The 13,381-nt window shown below is 58.6% G+C and overlaps 2 protein-coding genes across 8 annotated transcripts in view; one reads left to right on the top strand and one right to left on the bottom strand.

Moving 5' to 3' along the window:
* The window catches only part of SHISA8 (shisa family member 8), a 5,039-nt gene extending 4,382 nt beyond the window's left edge, over positions 1 to 657 (top strand). Inside the window, exon 5 of the mRNA XM_029955404.1 lies at positions 512 to 657. Within this exon, the coding sequence (XP_029811264.1) occupies positions 512 to 657 (146 nt within the window). The remainder of the gene's footprint in view (positions 1 to 511) is intronic.
* A 6,321-nt stretch (positions 658 to 6,978) lies between these two features.
* TNFRSF13C (TNF receptor superfamily member 13C) lies at positions 6,979 to 10,671 on the bottom strand. 7 transcript variants are annotated; one of them, XM_029955368.1, is made up of 5 exons: positions 10,438 to 10,671; positions 10,212 to 10,338; positions 9,909 to 10,058; positions 9,307 to 9,636; positions 6,979 to 8,913 (listed from the first exon to the last, which is right to left on the bottom strand). In XM_029955368.1, exons 2-5 carry the CDS (start codon positions 10,240 to 10,242, stop codon positions 8,732 to 8,734), a joined length of 693 nt encoding a protein of 230 aa, XP_029811228.1. In that variant the 5' UTR covers positions 10,243 to 10,338; positions 10,438 to 10,671; the 3' UTR covers positions 6,979 to 8,731. The 7 variants fall into 7 exon arrangements, with proteins under 7 accessions (XP_029811228.1, XP_029811229.1, XP_029811233.1 ...); XM_029955369.1 differs by having other exon boundaries at positions 10,443 to 10,671; XM_029955373.1 differs by having other exon boundaries at positions 9,307 to 9,555; positions 10,438 to 10,669.
* Between the last annotated feature and the right edge of the window lie 2,710 nt (positions 10,672 to 13,381).

The raw sequence follows: 13,381 nt of genomic DNA, 5'->3' as shown, positions 1-13,381 counted from the left end.
CGGGAGGGCGGGGGAGGGAGGGAGCGGGGGAAGGAGGGCGGGCGGGCGGGAGGCAGAGCCGGGGGAGGAGCGCGGCCGCCGCCAGGGGAGGGAGGGGGCGCGGCGGGGCCCGTACGGCCCGGGCGCCCCGCCGGGGACCCTCCCCGAAGGCCTCCCTGAAACATCCCTCGGAACTAGGCGCTCCAGACCCTTCCGTTTATGAGTCTCGGGACTGTCACTTCGGACACAGGCCCGCGTGAGCGCGCCTCTGGTTCACAGGTGCAGGGACTTAGGGGACCGAGAGGCCCCGGGAGGGTCGTTGCGCCCCCGTCCCTCTTCCTCCTTCCCATTCTGTTAGTTCTGATAAAAGGGTGACATGTGGCAGGCCGTTGCCCCTCCCTGCGCCTCGATGTTCCCGCCTCTCAAATGGGAAGGAAACCCCAAGCAGAGCCACTGCAGAAGGGCAAGTATTCGTTTCCTACGTGCCGCCTAGGGCACCGCGTAAACCCCGGGGCGCGCGCCCCGCTCCCAGAACCTCCTGGACCCCGGGTTGGGGTCTTGGGGTGTCCTCCCCTCAGAGGCGACGGGCGTAGCCTGGGCCTCGTTCTCCGGGGATCTCGTCGCTACCCAAGGTGGGAGGGGGAGGAGATTGTGCTGGACAGGGACCCCGAAGAGTAGGGCGGGGCCGGGTCAGGGGGCGGGGCGACCGGCGGGCCCTCCATCCCCGCCCCCCCGCCCCCGCCCCCCGCGAAGGCTCTGGTCTTCTGGCCCGCGAAGGGAGAAGGGGGTCGAAGGCGGCACGGAACTTGGACCTATCACGGGGCCGTTCCTTGGTGTTTTCCAAGTTGGGTTTAACTGGAAAATGTGACCGAGCCGGGGCGCCTTGCTTCTCTCGGCCTCAGTTTCTCATCTTATGATCAACAACTTTTCCTGCGGCGGAGGGGTGGGGGGCGCACATTCATAATCCTCCTCTTCCAGGAGGCCAGGATCAATACGGTGCCTCCCACTGTCCAGACGAGAGCGTCAGGAGACTGAGGGCTGGGCGTCCACTTCGCCCCAGTGTTGCCGCACAGCGCCGTATCTACCGGATGAATGAATGAAGTGACTTCAGTCTCTAGTTTCTGTAAAATGAAGAATTCGGGCTCCCAGCGTTCCTCCTGCTTCCCGTTGCATCGTGTCTTCTTCACTCGGCAACTGGGATCAGCTTATAAAAGTGGAGGAAGTGGAGGGAGAAAGAGGGAGAAGGATTTACATTTAAAGAAGGATCAAGTCCTTGTGTTGCAGAGATGAGGGGCTGACGGGCTCATTTCAGGTATTAGAGGCTGAGATGCCCTCCCGGCTCAGGGGTATTCCTTGTGCGCTGTCCAAAGATAGCCTGCTCCTTCCCCCTTCGCCCACAACACACCCTCTTCTGATCCAGTTCTGAAGACCCTACCCTCATTAGAAGACTTCATTGCAATTTAGAGATACAGAAAGTAGATAAGCAAAGGAATGAAATGAAATTGACTGCATCACCAAGGGCAGCTGACGCTAAAATATGCCCCATTTTACATACTGCTTTTCAGTGACTGGTTTTTAGTTTACTTTTTGCTGTCAAACTTTCCGTTTATTATTCAGCTTAGAACTGAGTCGCTATATTTTCTGGTGCAGACTTTCCTGCTTCCTCTGGGGGTGGTAGTCCTAGAAAGGCATGAACTGTCAGATTTGTATCAGCGTCCCCACCGCACACTGCGAAGCTGCCCTCTGGGGTCACTGGGACTTTGAGGGTGACTGCTTCTTCCCCATTTCCCCACCCTATTGCTGGCCACTAGGTTAAAAAGGCTTGTTTCTGCTCCCCTGGCTCTGTGGCCTCTTCCCAGGTAGGGTGACCCCACTTAGCCCAGAGCTCCTAATACTCTTCCCTGAGTTATGTCTCCTCCCTGGGCCCCTCTCTTACCCTCTTATTTATATATAAAGTCTCCATTTGCCCAGTGAAGGAACTGGATGTTGGATTCCATCCCCCACCCCTGGGACTGATGTCCAGCTCCTCCCCACACCCATGGCTTCTTCCCTATCTCAGTCTGGTTCAGTGGCCAGCCAGCAGCCATAGGTGCCTACATCTACTAGACCCATGCCAGGCATTTAATGCCGTCTTCATATGAACACACAGTCTGGGGTTGGGTGGCAGAGGTGGCACAGGAGAAGACGACAAATGCAGAGACGGACCACCGCCAACTGGCTGAGTCCTGGGATCTGGCCATTCATTCACATGGCACTACCCCTCAGGTGCCCAGACGTCTGCTGGGAGAAGGGATCTAGAAATGGAGCAGCTCGGTTGAGGACTGGCCCCTTTGCCCAGGAGGTCCTCCCTGGACGCCGAGGTCTCTCCCACAGCAAGGCACCAGAGCACCTGCCTCTTGTTTCCTCTGCCTGCCCCCACACCAAGCCTGTGTCACCAAAAATCGCCCATTGATCCAGGCTTAAAATAACCCCTGGCATCTGCAGTGAGCCCCACAGGGCGGGCAGAGGAGCCGTGTGTTTCCGTGTCTGAAGGGCACCCACCCCGCCCCCAGCTCTGAGTTCTGGCAGCTTGAGTGTGAGGGAGTCTAAATGTGCCCGCCAACGTGAGCCAGAGTGCCTGTCTGGTGCTGGCGTGATTCTGGGGTCCTTCCTTCCACCATGCGCACGTGCGCACACATGTGTGTCAGTGTGGAGGCACCTGTGCACACGTGTTCTTCCTGAACTGGTGAGCCCTTGCCTGGTGCCCGGCTCTGGCTGTGCAAGGCTCAAGGTCCTGAGAGGTGATGGACATCAGGGAAAGCCCAGGATGGGCCTCTGCTGTCTCCATTTTAGAGTGTGGGTCAGTGACCCGTCTGCCAGGGAACTTGGGATTTCCTAGAGACAAACCCAAGACCCAGAGAGGGGAAATGACTGCTGTGACCGGCACACAGCCAGGAAGGGGCAGGGTCTCGCTTGAAACCTGCGCTGTGAGACCCAAACCTTCTGGCCAGTGGAGTACAAAAGGAGACAGCAGCTGGAGGACCCCAGCCCAGAGCCCAGGGACGTGTTCCTACACCCTGCTCACGCACTCAGTGCTGGTGTGCCGGGACAACTGCTGAAGAGCCCAGGCCTTCCGCAGGCTGTGCTCTGCCTGGAATGCCTTTCCAGCCCCTCACACAGGCAGCTCCTACCTATCCTTCGTTTTGGAGCCAGACTAACGTGGGTTGGAATTCCTGCTCTAATAGGGCCATTCAACCTAGATTTCTAGGTCTCAATGTTCTCATCTGCAGGATGGGCTGCTAGCACCTCTTCAGCAGGGCTGCAGGGAGAGGCCCATGGGCTCCAGATGGAGAAACATGGGGGTACATACAGTCTGGTGGGACCTCCCACCACAGCCCTGCTGAGGTGGCGATTGCCACGATGGGTGCCATCCACAAGCCTCAAAGGCCACATTCCCAAGCCCATTTTGTTTCATTTCTTCCATGAAGGAGGGTTACCCAAAAAGCAGAGATTCTAGAGAACTATGGACTCCCTGCTGGCACAGATGCCGGTGCCAGTACCAGGAGGGGGTCGGGAAGGGAGGGCCCGTAGCTCCTTTGTCTCCCTGAGAGGCAGCTGGTGACTCAGGCTCCAGCTGCCTGTGGGAGGGAGGGGGCGCCCAGGCTGAGGTCTCGAGGGAGCGGCATTGGGGGGTGGGGGGTGGAGGTGGTGCTAAGAGCTGGGGTGTAGCCTCTGGTCCTTCCAAACGTTCTCCCAGACCCTCCCCTCCCCCTGCCTCAGGGAGTCACGCCCGACATCACAGCTGGAATTACCTGAACTACCCCCATTAGTCTCCCCCTTCAGGACCCTCCAAAGAGCCCAACGAACATGCAAATCCGGAGCTGGCCGCTAAGGACAGGGCTCAGCGGAGGCCACACAGCGCGTCCAACCACCTGAAACACCTGCCTGTCCACCTGCCTGCCCGGCCCTGGACACAATTCTGAGGTCGGCTCCTACCCTGGGGTTGTGGGGGGGCGTTTTGCCCCCCTAGACATAGACACCTCGCCCCAAAGTCGGGGCCATGCCCTGCATCCAAGGCCTCTCCTTGCACAGGACGCACGTCAGGAAGGGTGCCCCGCGTGAGCATGGAGGTGCGGGGTTTGGAGAGGGCACTGTAGGTCTCGATGCCGCCGCTCACCAGGTGCCGCCCTTTCTCCTCGCCCCTAGGCCTTGAGCCCACTCTTTCTACTCGCCCTGGCCCCGCCCCTTTCCGACTCCCTGGAGACTTGGGACCCTCAGCCCCACCTCCCTCCCTGACCCCGCCCTCAGCCCCGCCTCTCGCCCTGGTCCCACCCTCTGCTTCCCGCAGCCCTGCTCCCCGCGCCAGGCGGCGGGCGGTGGAGGTGCCACCTGCTGGGCTGACCACAGGACTTGCGGAGAGAGACTTTCACCGGAGTCGCTGGCATCTTCCTGGATCCCTGACTCTCTGCAGCTTAAGGGAGGAGGAGCTGTTCAGAGGCCCTCTGGTCCCCGGTACCCCTGCAGCGTCCCCAGGGCCGCTCCCCGCCCCCCCTCCCCCCCTCCCCCGGGAAAGCGCACAGGCCGGGGACGTGGACATCTGTGTCTTTCTGGTTCCTCCCTGACCGTCTCTTCGCGTGACCCTGAGTAGTCGTTCCCACCCCACCCCCACCCTTAGCGCCAGGTCAGGACCAGGCAGCTGGTGGGTGAGCACAGATTGGAGAGGTCAGATTTCGGGCCTGGGTGAGGAAGAATGTGGCCTGAGCCACCCACAAAAGAGCAAATAGGAGTGAGTTCCCACCCTGTGCCTAGAGGAGTAGGGGGGGCAAGGGGGGTCTTGTAGGCTCTCAAAGGGGACAGGACAGGGAAGGTAAGACACTAAATGGTGAGGCTGGAGAAGCACCTGGGTTCCTTGAGGATGGGTGTCCTTATGTACCAAGAAGATTCTGACACAGCGCACTCGGAGGCCATTGTGCCCAACTCGCCAGCCCCTCCCCTTGTGGCCTGCTTCTTGACCCTTTCTGTGACCTCTCCTCTGTATTTTGCCTGCAGTCCCCTGGGCCAGGAATGCCCATTCTCTGCTCCATTCCAGTAGGAAAACCAGGTAAGACTCAGGGCATACCTCCTATGGTCCAAAGAATGCTCTAGATGCTGGATTAGTGATCTCCCTGCTTGGGGCGTTCCCTGGCCCTGGCAGGGATCACCCTGTCCTATCATTGTGTCTCGCTCCATCTCTCCCACTGGGTCGGATCTAATGGCAGGGCTTGAGGCCACCCTCCAGGGATTGCCCAGATTGGCCCTGGCACAGAGCGGGTGTGTCTGGGATCTGGCGTGATCAATGGGCAGTAAATGGATGTGCGGTGGGAATGGCAACTGCTGAGCTTAGAGCCTCGGCCCAGCTCTGGGAAACTCGTTTTCCAGAATTTCCGAGGGCTGGGGGCTCTGGGCAGGAAGAGTCTGCATCCCGGGGAATGACGGAGATGGAGGCTCTCCAGGTGAAGACCCTGCTGGCCACATGACCTCTTTCATCTCGGGCAGCTGGTTGGCCCTTGGGCTCCATTCTGAAGATGAGACGGGCTCAGAGAGGTGCCACCAGCTTCTAAAGGCAAGGGCTATGTGGGGCCATCCTTGTTGAGACAGTGGGAGGTAAGGGGTCAAGTCCTTGGCCTCTCCAGCTGGGCCTCCCCACCCCCACCAGGAGCCCAGAGCCCAGGGCTGCTGGGCAGGAAGTGAAAAGTGCCTGCAGGAAGCCCCAGGAGGAACTGAGACTTGAGCCAGCCCCGCCTCCACTTGCCTGGGCCCTGGGGACCTCGGGGAAACCAGACCCTCCTTCAGGAAAAACTGGCCAGAAACAGGCTTGGGGGAGGGGAAGCTGCTTCACTTGGTTCTCACCCCAACAAGCGGTTTTTCCAAGGTCTAACCTGGGCCCCTCTTTCAGCAAAAAGAGACCAGCTGGGGAAGAGAAATCCTTGAGTGATGAAAACAAGACGGAAAGCCGGGACTCAGTCTCTGGAGTCAGCACTCACAAGCAGGGCACCTGGACCAACAGCCTTCTGGACAGGCGAGCTGGGCATGGGCAGGAGCCTGGGTCCAGCCCAGCTCTCAGTGTAGCTTGGGCCAGATCCCTTCATCTCCTGGGCCTCTTTTTTTTTCCTATCTGCAAAATGGGACACCTAATCTCTGTTCATGGGCATGAACAGAATTTAGATTTTCAGGAAATCAGATTTTCAGGAAATCAATTCAACCAACAGGGGCCATAAAAAAACTGGGGCAAAGATTTATGTCAAGGAGCTGCTCCTGCCTCAGCTACAATAGTAAAAACACAAATCAAGCAAAGGCTCAAGCAGAAAACTTTACAAATATTGAAAGCCTTGTTTGCGAAGTATTTACAGACACGAGAAAACTCGCCAAATATGACAGCCAAGGTATAAATTTCTGTGTGCAGAATGATGATCATTACATAGAGAAGCCACCATTCAGGGCCCTGATGTTCCTGGGTTATGGGTCATTTCTCCATAGACTCCACCCTGGATTACTGTCCTGAACTTTCCAAAGTGTCAACAAATCATGTCTTGATTTTTTTTTTAAGTTTATTTATTTATTTTTAGAGAGACAAAGAGAGAGCATGGAGCCCAATGTGGGGCTCGAACCCATGAACTGTGAGATCGTGACCTGAGCAGAAACCAAGAGTCAGACACTTAACCCACTGAGCCACCCAGGTGTCACTCGATTTTTTTCTAATTTAAAAAAAACAACAAAACTCTTTTAAAGCAAACAAATACCCATGCCCCCCACCCCCCAGGTGCTGTCATTAAGATCAAATGCAGTAACGTCATGAAGAATCCCTAGGAAGCACTGCCTAGGACAGCCAGAGACTGGAGGTCCCTGGGTGGTGGGGTCCCTTACTGAGACCTGGGGGAGACTGGCGCCCTTTTTGAAAACCTCTCCCTCCGACTCTGCTCCTGGTTCTTCCCCAAGGAATCTTGCTTCTTCTGGGCCTCAATTTCCTCATCTATAAAATGGGGGGGGGGGGGTAAGGATTCTTTAAGGCTCTTTCCAGTCCTTCTCCTCTGAGGGTCATAAGCCCAGAGGAGCTTTCTGCATCCAACCCCCCCATTTTTCAGAAATGGAAACCGAGACCAGAGGGGAAGCTGGGGTTTGGCTGGGACACAGTGGTGCCAGAGGTTTGCATGTCTGGACCCCAGAGGGGTTTTACCCACATGTTTCACCTCCAGGGCCCAGTCCCCCAGTGTGGTGGAAAAGGTGAGTGGGAGGTAGGAGTGGTCAGGAGGAGGCCTGCAGACTCCCCAGTCCTGAGTTGAAAGGGTCTGGATGTCTGGGCCCGATTCCCACCCTCCTGCTTACCGCTAGCCACCTGACCTCACCCAAGCTACCTGGCAGCCCGGGGCTCGGGGCACTTGGGGTGCATTCAGGGAGGGAGTGGGCAGGAAGAGTTCAATGTGGGCCTCAGGGTGCTAGGGGCTCCAGACCATCTTCTGGGCTGAGAAGGGGGTGGGCGGGAAGGGTGAGTGTCTGCTGGGAAGGTCAGGGAGAGGTGGGCAGGAAGCATATGATGCATGGAACAGAACATGCCAAGGCCCTCTAGTGAGACAAAGTGGTACCCAAAGCTCCATCTCCTGACTCCTAGTCCACGCTCCTTGTGAGGGTGCTAAGTTGTGACAAGTTCCAAGGACTGTCCAGGACAGAATCCAGGTCGGGAGTTTCTAACTCTGTGTAGGAGGGCCAGTGGGAGAGGCAGCGCCTGACCAAGCGTAGCGTGGTCCCCAACTAGAGGAGACGGTCTCAGCCCCAGGCCCCAGAGCAAGGGCACTGCTGTCAGAGGAGCAATTCCACTGGCATAATGGGTGATCCCAGAGGCTGGCATAGAATGGCCAAGTGACCCCAGCACCTGGGGCCTCGCTTGAAGAGCAGAGACCACAGACAAGGGGAGCTCAAGGGACATCAGGTCCAGCTGGTTCAAGGCCACAGCCCTGCTCTGGCTTCTGAACAAGGAACCTCTTGCGGGTCCTGGGCCTTTCCCTGTGCACAGCTGAGTGTGCCCTGAAGGCAGCTGGGCCCCAGGTGGGCTCTGAGGGAGAGCATCCTTCAGCGTGAGTTTGCAGTCTAGCCCCAGGGGGGCCAAACACTTCCTCTCACGGTGCAAACCGAGGGCTCTGGAAGCTGCTACTAGAGTGAAAATGGCATCACAGGTCCTAGAAGACGGGGCCAGGCGCAGGGTTGACCTTGGGGTACGATACCCGAGAATTAGCACAATCCAGGCTATGTGTTAAGATCACCTTATATTAAACCCTGAAGCAAACCACTCAGTTGGTTACTCATCGCTGCCATTTGCATCAGCTTTAAAGCGGGACAGCTCCGAGAGCAAGTATTAAAGAAATACAACACCCTGCTGTAAATTAAGCATCCTCCCACTCCATCATTTTCCTAGATTCATTCTGGCTTACGGTGGCTTCCCTGCACTTAAAGAAAAACCTCCTACGCAGAGTGCCCCAGCCACCCAAAGGCACATGAGCTCAGCCACCACCTTCGACGGCTGCCAGAGATGGTCTGGTTTTACACCACATGCTACATGCCGAACGCCATGCCGTCTGAGCCCTGTGGTCTGCGGTCTGTAGTTCTGCAGGGTTAGCTGGGGGCGGCCAGGTTCCCAGAAAAGGGGCAGGTGGGCACTGCAGTGAAGAGACGAATCCAACCTCCAAGCCCCTGGCTGACAGCTCGCAGGGAGGACAGGAGCCGCTTCCTGCCCCCTCCGTTGCTACTGTTGCTCAGGGCCAGCAGTCTTGGTGGTCACCAGCTCAGTGGAGCCCAGTTCTGTGGCCGGCACAGGGACGCTGTGGGCAGGCGGGGTGTTGGCTGGATCTTCGCTGGGTGGAGGCCAGACGGGAGCTGTGGCATCAAGGGGTTTCGGGGGGTGGATGATGACGTTGTCCAGGGGCTCTGGTGGGAGGTGGGGGGGGGCAAGTAATACAAGATCAGGGATGCATCACAGCCTTTCCCTACCCCTGTTCTGGAAGCTCCACTGGAGGGACAGCCTGGACTGAGAAATACGTCACAAAGTCCCCCTTGCAGGGGTGGGGAGGAGTGGCACGTGATAGGCCCTCAGGACAGGAAGTGCAGAGGGCGCTGGCAAAATGGGGAGAGCAGGTGGAAGGGGGAGAATGGGAGCCCTGTGTCTCTTGCTCAGAGGGCTCTGGGAGGCTAGGGCTGTGTCCCTTACTCAGACTCAGCCTGGGGTCCTCAGAGCCCGCTGGAGTGCCCTTGCGCACCCCGCCCTTCCACACTGCCCAAGGTCCAGTCTCCCTCCCACCGCCCCTCCCCCGCAGCACTCACCGTGCGGGTGCCGGTCTGGGTCCGGGTCCCCGGGGGGAGCCGCCGCGCGCAGCCGCCGCCGCCGCCACCGCCAGCTCAGCAGGCCCACCAGGACCAGGGCCAGCGCCAGCCCCAGCAGCGCGGGGGCGCCGAAGAGCAGCGCGGGCAGCGGCAGCGCGGCCTCGGCCTCGGGCTCGGCGGCGGCCCCCGCGCCCACCGACTCCTGCGGCTGCAGCGCCGTCCCTGGCGCCAGGCTGCCAAGCCCGGCTGCTGGTGGAGTGGACGGGGAGGGAGAGCAGGGGGCAGAGGGGAGGGACGGCCGGGGAGGGGCAGGGTCAGAAGGAGGCGAGGCTGGGCCAGGGAGGGGAGGGAGGGCCGGGCGGGGTGGACAGGGGAGAGGATAGAGAGGGGGCGGTGAGGGCCACGTGGGGACCGCTGGTCGGCACCCAGGCCCCTGCTTACAACCCCCCATGGACTCAGTCCCCCCCACCGCCCCACCCATCCTGGGGCAGGCGGGGGCCATGCCTGGGGCTCTGGCAGGGGTGCGGCAGTGGTAGCAGGAGCCTCCTCCCCCTCCCCAGGGCTGCCCTGCTCACCACTGGCCCGAGTGGGTCGACTCTTACCCGGTCTAGGTTCTGGCGTCCGGAGGAGCTTGCAGTCCACGCACATTCGGACCAGAGGGTCAAAGCACTTGTCCACCACACACTTGGTGGGGGCCGGCCCCTCCCTGCCCCGCAGGCTCCTGGCACCTCTCCTCTTGCTGCCCATGCTGCCTGCGCACAGCCCGGACTGAGTCTGGCCTCAGCAGCCAGAGGAGGAAACCGGGAGGGGCCGCCACCCACTGTGCCCCGCCCTCCTGCCTGCTAGGGTGGGACCACTCTGAGCCCGGGCCCCAAGGCCCCGCACCCCACACCTTCTCTTTCTACCTGTGGTTCCTCCATTCAACCACTCAACCATCACCCCCAGATGCCTGCTGGGCGGGCCCTCTGCTGGGCGCTGGGATGGAGCTGGGGCTCAGACAGGGCCTTCTCTTGGGCAGTGAAGGATGGGCCCCTGTAGTCAGGACACAGACCTCTGGGTGGCCTCCCCTGTCCTTCTCCCCAAGGCCAGCCCACAGCCCCAGACATCCCCCGACTGCCATGTCCCCCTCACCTCACCTGCCTCCTCTTCTGGGGAACCTTCCTGCCCTCCCAGGGCTGTTCTTCCAATGTCAGGGAAAGACACTGCTTCACAGCAGTGGACTTGGAGGGGGGAGGCAGGCTTGTAGAGGAGGTGATGGTGAGGAGGTGTTTGCAGGGTGGAGAGAGGTCCAGGGGAGCATGACAGAGGAGGGGCCCAGAGAGTGCTGGGTTAGAGCACTGGGCCAGGCTCCCAACGGAGGGTTCAGGGGCTTTGTTTGGCTGGCCCCTGGGGAACCTTGCAAGGCTTTAAGCAGAGAGTGTCATAGTCAGATCTGCGTGACAGTGGGGACCGTCTGGCTGGAGTAGAGAGTACAGTCAGAGCAGGGGGAGGGTAGCCGAGGGTTCAAGGACAGACAGCTCAGTCTCCCGGTCCGAGGCAGGAGGGAGACTCAGACCAACAGATGAACAGACAGACCAAGACCCAGTGGGCAGCCCATCCCAGCTCCTGTTTCCCAGGGCGGCCCAGTGTCCTGTCCTCTGTGTCTCACTGAGGTCCTCTCTGTCTGTCTCTACTCTCCAGAGCTTGGGTTCCCCCACCTGGCTGTCATCCATGTCTTTCTCAGATCGAGTCTCAGACATACAGACAGGCCCCCTCTGCCTTCCTTGACATCGGCTGCCCCCTCCCTGGGGGCAGGGGCTGGACATGGTGGGCCATCCCAGACCCCTCAGCACTTAGGACTGGGGGGAGGGGTGCACATAGAGGCAGGACTTACTGTCCAGGGGACAGGGCAAGGGCTTGGGGACAGGAGTAGATCTTTAGCCAGTGCAAAGGGGTAGGGAAAGCTTCCAGACAGAAAGACTGGCAAGGGCAAAGCCAAAGAGAGGTGAAAGGGGACGAGCATGGCCATTGCCTCAGTGGATGCTGCACAAGGAGGAGGGGAGGCGGGTGGGCCCGGCCTCAGCCTCAGGCTCCTGAGCAGTGAGGGGCCCAGGAGGAGCCTGAGTTCAGGGAGGGATTCTCTGAGCTCTGCTTTAGAAGGGACCTTCTCTGGCTGCTGCAGAGTTGGTGACAGGATGCCATGGACCAGGGAGGGGAACCATCTGGAAGTTGTCTAGGACCTGGGAGCCTGGGTGGCTCAGTCGGTTGAGTGTCCAACTCTTGATTTCGGCTCAGGTCATGACCTCGCAGTTCGGGTGATCAAGCCCCACGGAACCTGCTTGGGATCCTCTTTTTCTCTCTCTGCTCCTCCCCTGCATGCTCTCTCTTCTCAAAATAAATTAAACTTTAAACAAATTTTAAAAATAGTAAAATTATAGAAGTTGTTTAGGAGCAAAGAGTGATGCTGTGGAGTGAGGGGAGCAAGGCTGGTCCCCAGGTTTCCAGCCGAGGGGGCCCTGAGGACAGTCCCACAGACCCGAGTTGGCCGGCCTTGAGGAGTCCTGGCCCACTGCCTCTCCGTCCCCTGCCCACGGGCCAGCAACTCCATGGCAGGAAGGTGTAGGCGGCAGGCCAGCTGCAAAGGAGAAGTGGGTCTGGGATGGTGGGTGTGGGTGCGAGTGTGGGTGTGTGGTGAGGGGGCGGGGGAGTCAGGGGCCTGGACAGGAGCGGGGGCGGGGGTGGGGCTGGGGGCGGAACCCCCACCCCATCACCCTGGTGCCCTCAGGACCGCAGAGCCCTTACAGTGGACCAGGCACCTCATTTAAACCTCAGGCCTTAAGGCAGAGATGACGGAGTCTGGGGGGAACCTGGTGTGAGGACCCCGTCCCTGGGAGAGGGTGGACCAGTGGCGCTGGTCGGGGTTCACTTCCATGAGCCACTTCTGCACAGGCTGCGTGGGCCTCTGTCTCACTGGCTGCACTGGCTCTAGCAGAAAGCAGGGGAGGTGGCCCTCAGGGGCCCAAGCCAGAGGAGGAGAGCGACCGTTTACTTGGTGGCTCCGAGCACGTGCCCAGGACAAAGCAGGTCACAGCGAGGGGCATGTGCAGTCTGGGTCAGTGTCCCGTGCAGGTGCCTGACCCTAGACAGACCTTTTCACTTACGGCTCCTGAATGGGGAGGGGGTGGGAGGCCTTGAATTTCGACTTTGCAGTTAAGAGAAATTTCCCCAACAGACCAACATGGTAAATGTTAGGTTAAATCCTCAATATAGTCCTTATTTTGGTTTACCTAGCTCTTAAGTCAAGATTATGAATTTCTTTTTCTTTTTCTTTTCATTGAGAGAGAGAGAGAGAAAGAGAGAGAGAGAGGCAGGGAATCCCAACAGGCTCCACGCTGTCGGCACAGAGCCTGATGCAGGGCTCAAACTCATGCATAGTGAGATTGTGACCTGAGCTGAAATCAAGAGTCGGACGCTTAACCGGCTGAGCCACCCAGGTGCCCCTAGATTAGGAATTTCTTTATTCAAGTCTTCTACATCACTTCTTGGCTGAGGTGACCAACAGAGGAGTTAATTTTGCGAATAAATATGGTTTTTGCAAAGTTGTCTTGTTCTTTTGATTGTTTTTACTTACTCGCTTACTTATTTATGGTTTTTATTTTTTAAAAAGTTTTTTCGGGGCGCCTGGGTGGCTCAGTTGGTTGAGCGGCCGGCTTCGGCTCAGGTCATGATCTCACGGTTGTGGGTTCGAGCCCCACGTCGGGCTCTGTGCTGACAGCTAGCTCAGAGCCTGGAGCCTGCTTCGGATTCTGTGTCTCCCTCTTTCTGACCCTCCCCTGCTCGCGCTGTCTCTCTCTGTCCCTCAAAAATAAATAAAAGACATAATAAAAAAAACCTTTTTTCATGTTTATTTATTTATTCTGAGAGAGAAAGAGACAAGCACAAGCAGGGAAGGGACAGAGAGAGAGAGAGAGAGAGAGAGAGAAAGAGAGAGACAGAGAGAGAATCCCAAGCAGGCTTCGTGCTGTCCTGGCAGAGCCCAGTGTAAGGCTCAGTCTCACAAACCATGAGATCATGACCTGAATCGAGATCATGATCT

Source organism: Suricata suricatta, chromosome 10, assembly GCF_006229205.1.
Source record: "Suricata suricatta isolate VVHF042 chromosome 10, meerkat_22Aug2017_6uvM2_HiC, whole genome shotgun sequence".
NCBI classification, from domain to species: Eukaryota; Metazoa; Chordata; class Mammalia; order Carnivora; family Herpestidae; genus Suricata; species Suricata suricatta.
The sequence above is the reverse complement of the archived record's forward strand: the minus strand, read 5'-3'. Positions and strand labels throughout refer to the sequence as shown.

What these genes read in the sequence shown, in the direction of transcription:
- TNFRSF13C (XM_029955368.1), bottom strand. Translation starts at nt 10,242, where the DNA reads ATGGTTGAGTGGTTGAATGGAGGAACCACAG. An exon ending in GTTGAATGGAGGAACCACAG is followed by an intron (nt 10,059 to 10,211) that starts GTAGAAAGAGAA and finishes GGCTGTGCGCAG; the next exon opens with GCAGCATGGGCAGCAAGAGG. An exon ending in GACGCCAGAACCTAGACCGG is followed by an intron (nt 9,637 to 9,908) that starts GTAAGAGTCGAC and finishes TCCCTGGCCCAG; the next exon opens with CCTCGCCTCCTTCTGACCCT.